General features: G+C 39.3%; 1 protein-coding gene across 1 annotated transcript in view; it reads right to left on the bottom strand.

Annotated features, from left to right (window-relative positions):
* Positions 1-7,979: 7,979 nt before the first annotated feature.
* The window catches only part of LOC106937373 (early nodulin-75-like), an 8,060-nt gene continuing 7,785 nt past the window's right edge, over positions 7,980-8,254 (bottom strand). Inside the window, exon 3 of the mRNA XM_015018832.1 lies at positions 7,980-8,249. Within this exon, the coding sequence (XP_014874318.1) occupies positions 7,980-8,249 (270 nt within the window). The remainder of the gene's footprint in view (positions 8,250-8,254) is intronic.

The following is an 8,254-nucleotide window of genomic DNA, read 5'->3' as shown; positions in this document are numbered from 1 at the left end:
TGAAAGTGTTTTTGGCCAGGTCTGGAAGGCAAAGTGAAAATGACTTTAATAAGTGTGTAATGCACTTCGTTAGCTTCAATGCGCTTTGCTTCTCCACTTTATTTCTTTCATGTGGCCACGTTTATGGAGCCGAATGAGCAGATTTGTTTCTGCTGAAACTGTGCAGCTAAAAACTAATACCGCCGTATCGCTTTCATTAAACCTGCTAATTGCAAATTAATAAATTACGAATTATGACAAATGCAGCAGTTTGCACTCATAAAACCTTCCAGTGTCTGGCGTTGGAGTCCGCATGTTCACGGCTGGAAAGAATCATAAATGTTTGTTTAGGACAAAACGCCCATCGAAGCGGCAAGATCTGCATGTTCATCAAAATGGTTACTGTAAAATCTTTAGATCCATTAGTGAGTGAACAACTGAAGGAATATCTGACGAGAAAATGATGCTGATGTATAAAACAGCTGAAACTCTTCCAGCTTCCTCATGTATCCAAAGGCGTTCCCCATGAATCCGTTCTGGGACTGCTGTTATTCGCTTTAAAAACCAACAATGTGCCTGGAAAGAGAACACCAGTTTCCTTTAATTTAAGGATGTAATGTACTGTTGTGAGGCACTAACATGAGGTAGATCAATGCTGACACCTTAAGAACAGAATTTAAACTGTAGCTGAAACAGAAACTAAACCCCAAATTAACTTTTTTTGAAGATAAATTGTCTAAATTGATTCTTAAGGATGCTATCTTTATGTTTCTGAGCAAAGCTCAGTGCTGCCCTCTTTGGGTTGAACAGTTTAATTTCCCTATTGGTTACAGCAGCACAGTTTGGTTGACGTCTGTATCGGTTTGGTTTCTCACTCGGTTTCTGCAGAGCGACTAGTGATTCAAGTATTTTCGCCATGTTGCCTTTTTTTTTTTTTTTTTACAAAACAGTCACTAGAGGGTCTGAAAGTCCATAAATATGTAAAAACGTTGGAAGAAGTGCTTCATCCCTTTGCTGAACCTTCTCCACTGTCCCAACATTAGGCCACGCCCCTCAGCGCCTCCTGGCTCCGCCCACTTGGGGGCGGAGTTATTATTTCAGTTACACTTTAAACATCAGAAAACACATAAACTTATGTTCTGTTTTAAAAAACAACATCGTAACATATGGAGATAAAGTGAGAGCCTTTAACCTGAGGGAAGCGTCAGTTTTTACAGTGTAGCCATTAGAAACTTGTTATCAAAAGCAAATTAAACTAAATTAAAGTATTTGATGCTTCTAACTGTCATGGTTTTGGTGATAGTTTTTTTCCTATCTAATCCAACATCAAGCTGTTTAGCATTTTAAAGGTTCGTACAGAATTTGAGAAAATATAACCAAATTTCGAATACTTAAAGATGTAGATGTTTTTAATTTTATCAAACTCTTTAGTTACCCCAACCTTTGTGCTTTAGTGCACTCTTCTGAGTAAGATCTTAAAAGTCTTTCCTGGTTAAACGAAGAGTTAACCAGGAAACAAAGTAGTTTGTTGGCAAACTACTTTGCCAACAAATAAAAGTCACAAAAGAAGAAGACGAGGAAGACTGAAGCGTTACGGCTGGCAGAGAGGCGAAGGGTTATTTGTACGTTCCTCCTAATGGATTTAGAAGATGGCCTAAAATCTCAGTAACAGCTATTTCAGTAGGAGTAATCCATCATCCTCAGAATAAATAAACATCAATGCAGAGCAAAACTGAATGAGAGAAATGGAGTGAGGGCAAAAAAGACAGAGAGGATCACAAATAAAGCTCAGTGTGGGATTGATGAGAGGGAATGGGGATTTGGACAATGTGATTAAGTAATGGCTTCAAAATATGGAAAGTAAGGGTAAAACGAGGAATAATTTAGAGGGTATAAAAAGTGCTGGGTGTCAGTGACGGGTGGAATTACATTTCATTATCATAACGGAGAAAACGGCTGCAGCCTGGTTACGATTTCTAAATAAAATCATAATATATTTTACTTTCCCTGACGTAGAACAGACAATAACACTCGTTTAATCACATTTAAATGTGTTCGAAAGGAGCAACACGTTTTATTTCACATTCCAACCTGCTCAGCATGAGGGGCTGATGAAAAGCCAAATACTCTGTTCAGGCGACATTTACAACATGCTTCATTTGGCTGATCGACATATTTCTACAATTTCTAACTTCATCTGAATCTGTTTGCTTTTATTAAAGTTAGTTGGATTCACATGGACTAAATTTTACTCATATTCCTATAAAATTGTATATAAGTCTGATTGCTTTGTCCACATTTCACACATGTTGTAAATTTGTGCACTGCAGAAAAAGATTAAATTAATTAGATTTAATAAAATTAACTGATTAATTATATCCCTAAAACTTCACAGACCCTAAGACAAGTTTAACGGAGGGCGTTCCAGTTGATTTTTCCGACTGGGAAGGTGGAATTTCCCAGTTTAGACAGCAACTGAAGCACAGCGTCAGTGTTTCAGCAGTTTTGCAGTTTTCTGGAAGTTTGTTCCAGATTAGAGGAGCTGGATCTGGAAGCTAACTGATTCATTTTTTTAGGCACACCTGAGAAGACGCTGTTTTCAGTGCGACTAAAGATAAACATACGGATCAGTTTAGACCTTTAATCCTGGGAATATTCTTCATGTAACAAAAGGCCGCCTTTGTAACCGTCTTTATGTGATTCTGAAGGTTCAGGTCCAAACATAAACCCAGATTTCAGTTCTGATTACGAGTTTGCAGCTCTAATAACTCTTAGCTTAACTACATACACCATTGCCAAATAATTTAGAATAATCAATGAACCCAGCGGCCATTTTTTTGAGTGCGGGAGGAATACGCAAACTCAATAAACACTCAAGGCCCGGATTTGAACATATTATTAATAAAAAATAAATTATTGTTATGGTAAAATGTCCCACCTGAACACCGATCTCTGTCGGTATGGGATTTTTTTTCTCGGTGATTTTCTGTATTCACATGAAGAGTTTTCTAAATGTTTCCGGTTGGAGCTGTTGCCGTATTTTAAAGCTAGGAAACCGCCGGGTTGTGATCTGCCAGGTGTGGTGATGTGAGTGCTCGGCTCCAGAGCTCCTACCTGTGATGGTGTGTCACTCTGTCAGCCTGTTTTAGTTCTAGCTAAATGATGAGACCTTGTGCTGCCGTAATCTACGCTGAGTCTGGATGAGCTTTTCGACGCAGCAGCGTCTGAAAACCAGGCGGAGGAACGTGGCAGCAATGTCCTCCGCTGAAACTTCCTGTAATCATGACGCCAACATTTCCTGTCACACCATAACACTGCAAAAACACAAAACATGAAGTTTCTTTGGTCTAATTTCCAGTATAAATAGATTGAAATAAGACAAACGAATTAAAAAGTAACTTTTCAGCAACGTACAGAGGTTTCTTTTAGGTAAATAGTTCCTTAACATTGATGAAAAAGTTCCTGTTTTATTGGCAGATTATTTCACTTGTAACATGTTATAAGTTAATTTATCTGCCAATGAAACAAATACTTTTTAATAAGTATTAAGGAAATATTTACCTAATAAGCCTCTAATTCTTGCTGAAAAGTTACCTTTTATTTAGTTTGTCTTATTTTAGTCTGTTTTTTATTTCAGTCCTCAATAACTTCAAAACATGACCATCTGAGTCAAAGTTGTAGAATATTTTGCTGTAAATCATTTATTTTGTTGCTAAACGTTTAAATGCAGCTCTGTTGGTTTTACTGGATCTTGGAGCCACACAGCATCTGCGTTTCCAGTACGAATGTACTGAAAAAACACATTGCGGTTCTTTCCAAACTTTACTTGGATTAATTTAGTTTGATTACTTGTGACCAATTAATGCAGTATGTTTAAGTTGAATCACCTGTTCTTTTTTCAGTGTATTTGAAGGCTGTGTCTGTACCAAACATCCGGCTGCTTGCTTTAGTTCACAAACTGTACAAACAAAAAGTTTTAGGAGTCATTAGCTATGATTGGTTTTCCCCTGTTGATGAGGATTTTTAAAGACTTGAATCTCTCAAAAACGAACAGCAGCAAAGCCAAAATCTGATTTTGATATCTGCAGTGCAGTTTGTCTCCGATCTCCAGAGGAAAAGCAGCTTATTGGCAGCAAGTGAACGTGTGAATCCAGAGGAGCTAATGACTGAATGCTGAGAAAATCAGTTTAACTATCCCTCCGTCTTTAATAGTACAGATCTGCTGTTTGTGTCAGTTTACTGATCCTTTAAATGAAATAAAGTCTGCAGCTAACAGGAAGAATCACCAGGTTAAGGTCATGACCTGTTCTGGGGTCAGGTTGCCTGAAATCTGCGTAAAAGACACAGAAATCGTCCTGAAATGTGGTTTTATGGTTGGACCAAAATTCAGGCTGTTGTGAATGAACATGATGCAGGATTCAGTCTGAGCGATAAATCGGTTTTATCGGTTTATTGAATCTTTGGTTTGAAGATTTAAGTTTTGGAAAATCTGGATTTTTTTGAAAAATTCACATCAGTTCGAAAGGCTTATAAATAGATGCAAAAACACAAAAACAGGACATTATATCTATAATTTTAGTATTAGTTTATAGTTTTCACTGTTAATTACGGTTTGTTTCAGTTAACAAAATGTTTTCTCCATTTTTTTTGTTAATTTGTTAGTTTTATCAGTTCAAATTGTTTTTTACATAATAAAAACATAAAAAATGTCACAAACTCATCATAGAGTCAACAGTTAGTGAAAACCAATAGCAGACATTACATATCGATGCGCATACCGATGTTGGTGCTGATATATTCCCAAAAGCAACTTTAATGTATTCAGTCAGTGAAATTAGGAGAATAAGAGCCTTTCTGAAATAACTAATAAAGGAACTGAAACTGACAAAAATAAACTGCGACAAGGTCACACTGCAAAAACACAAAATCTCAGAGAACGTGTGTCTAATTTCTAGTACAAATATCTCAGTACTCTTGGTATAAGACAAATCTAAATTACAAGTAACTTTTCAGCAAGATATAGAGTCTTGTTTTAAGTCAATAATTCCTTAATATTGTTGAGAAAGTTCTAGTTTCATTGGCAGATTATTTCAGTTGCAACAAGTATTTTTCCCATGTTATAAGTTAATTTTTCTGCCAAGTGGTTTTTCATCATTAATAACAAATTATGTACATAGAAAAGCTCCTGTTTCTTGCTGAAAAGTTAGTTCTCAGTTTGTCTTATTTCAAGAGTACTAAGACATTTTCTCTAAAATTTAGACTAAAACTACTTGGTGAGATTTTTTGTTTTTGCAGTGTCCATTTGAAAAGGTCAGACTCGTGTCAGATTTAGAACTTGGGTTGCATTAAAAAACATCTGATCTGTGTTGCTCAGACTGTCATGAAACAATCAGACGCAGGTCATTAAGGTGAAAAAGCGGATTTGGGTCACTGTGAGGTGTTAAGCTGAGTAGATCTGATTTTATAGATCGGGAACATCGCCACCGATACATACATATCTGATACAGATACAGATCGGTTCGTCTCCAGTTCAGAAGCATCTGCAGTTCTAACTGTCTGGATGCAGCCAGGTGAGTGGCAGGTGCCGCCGGCCCTCAGCAGGCAGCGTTTGTTGATATAAGCGTGTTTTCCTCTTTGAGCGACTGATCTGCAGAGCTGCACATGAAGGCCCTCGTTCAGCAGTGTACACACCGCACTTCGGGAGGAGTGCGTTTAAACACCTCCCCTCTCTGCCTGCAACATTAAACAGTGTGGAGGGTAGCTGGGAGCCATCATGGAGGACGGCGGCGGCGGTGGGGGCTGGGGAGCGGCGCTCAAACAAATGCTGGAGAGTGGCAAGTTTGCATTCGCCCATACCAACAAGCTCCTATCTCATTAACAAACCGCTGAAATAAAAGAGTGCTTTTTTGGCTCACAGCTATAAAAAAAATTATCATAGTGATGATGTTCCTCAGCCGTCAACAGAGCTGTGATAACGTTGTTTGATGATGACTTTCCCATGAATGTTAAGCAGCCGCCGCAGCAGAGGAAAGGAGCTTATCAGCGCCTAATGCCCATCTCTAATTCCTGCCCTTCTTGAACTAGCCATTTTCTAACAGCGTTAACTGTCAAATTTACATCCCGTCTTAATGCCACTAAAGAGTACGGGGGATGAAGAGTAAATGACAGCAGTGTAATGAGGAAGGCAAGGCATCGCACAGCCGACTTTCTCCCCCCCACCCGTCTCTGCCTCTGAGGGGAAGATGATTTCCACAATATGTGGGCTTCATTCCCTCCTTCTTTCACCAAGGTGTCAGGATGGAGAGCTTATACCTGTGAACTTACTGGATGAGCCTAATTAGCAGAGGAAGAGGACAGAGTTTATTGGGGTATGCCGCTATTACACAGTAAAATAAGGGGTGAATTTCCACCAGCCATGTTTGGTTTGCTTTAATCGAACTCCAGTTGGTTTGACTGGAGGTGAGAATGAGCCATCGAACTCTGATCCACTTAAACGCCTGTTTTTGTGTTTCAGGGTGTTTTCACATCGACAGTCCAGTAGATTTGGTTCGATTGTAGACAAAGATAACATTTGTTACAATTTCAGCTGCTGTGGTTCCCCTCCTCGCCTTTGGGGGCGCTGCACCAAGAACCTCTGAAGGAAACAGGAAAACCTCTGAAGAAGACACTGAGCTCAACTTCCTTCTTCATGAAAGGTAAACAGAAATGGAGAGGTGACAGATTTTACCGGTTGAAGGATTTATCTTCTGTCTGGCAGAAAACCATGAGTCATTTCTACCGCTAGCACTAGCACTAGCGATAGCACCACTGCTAGCACTAGCGATAGCACTACTGCTAGCACTAGCACTAACGCTTTTTTTTTGGTTGTATTTACTAAGTGAAACAAACCAAACTATTGATTGGTTTTAGCAATTTTAGCAATTATTTGTCTGTGGTAAAAGTCCACAAGCCATTTCTCCCTTTAGTGTTAAACTCTTGTGTTTGTTTTGGTTGTATTTACCCAGAATGCCCTGCGTTATAGTCCACTTCCTGCTTTTGGAGCAGTTTCCAGTTTGCTTGGCGTTCACATAAATGTTCAAACCGCATCAGAGATCATTTCAGCCAAACCCAGACTGGGGTTTGTAGCTGGTCGATTAGCATTCTCACCTTCCCAAGCGAACCAAACTTTCCAGACAAACGGACTGGAGTTGGATTAAACCGGATTAAACATGGCTGGTGTGAATCCACCATGGAGTTCTCATAAAATTATTACTTCATTCTACTAATATTGCAACTGTATTCTGGTATTTTCTTTATATTATAAATATTCTTATGATATTTGACTTTATTTTGGTTTTCATAATCTCACTCTAATATTCCTTCACAGAATTGAAAGTCCAAATAAACAAACTGTAAAACACGCTCATCAAACAAGATGGCGGCCTTGGGCGCACTGACATGGTAAAAAAAAGAAAAAAGAACACTTTCCAAAAATTAAATCTTCAAAAACCAAAAAGTTTAGTAATCTATAAAATCGATTAATTGCCCAGCCATCACAGAGAGCTCTAATTGGTATTCATTAACCAATCGATGTATAGATAATTACAATACTTACCAAAGTATAAAAACTACAACTACTACTATCATCTAATAAAAACTAAACAATATTTAACTGATAGTTGAGAAAACTAATTGAATTAGATCAAAACAAAATAAAACTAAACTACCATGAAAAACCCAAAGCTGTTACAACTCCGGCCACAAACGGTCACAAAGAAATGTTTAGCATTTAGCTTCCACATTTCCATTGTTTTCTCAAAACCAAACCTGGTTTGTTTACAGTTTCAGTTGCATCTGTTGGACATCACTTGATATTTAATGTTCCATGTTTCACTTTCATGCTACAAACCGCATGAGAATAAAAAACAAGAAGTGTTGGGCGTACTCTGACATCATGCAGGAGAAACCATGAACATGGAGTCCATTTTATCCGGGGGTCGGACTCTGGGTCGGACTCTGTATCAGACTCCGGTCGGCCTCTGGTCGGACTCTGGTGGACTCCGGTCAGCCTCTGGTCGGACTCTGGTCGGACTCCGGTCGGACTCCGGTTGGACTCTGGGTGGACTCTGGTCGGACTCTGGGTGGACTCTGGGTGGACTCTGGTCGGACTCTGGTCGGACTCCGGTCGGACTCCGGTCGGACTCTGGGTGGACTCTGGTCGGACTCTGGGCGGACTCCGTTTGGACTCTGGTCGGACTCTGGTCGGACTCTGGTTGGACTCTGGGCGGACTCTGGT

Source organism: Poecilia latipinna, unplaced genomic scaffold (assembly GCF_001443285.1).
Source record: "Poecilia latipinna isolate Pla-1442-1.1 unplaced genomic scaffold, P_latipinna-1.0 Scaffold2328, whole genome shotgun sequence".
Taxonomy (NCBI): Eukaryota; Metazoa; Chordata; class Actinopteri; order Cyprinodontiformes; family Poeciliidae; genus Poecilia; species Poecilia latipinna.
Note: the sequence above shows the minus strand (reverse complement) of the source record. Positions and strands in the feature narration are given on the sequence as shown.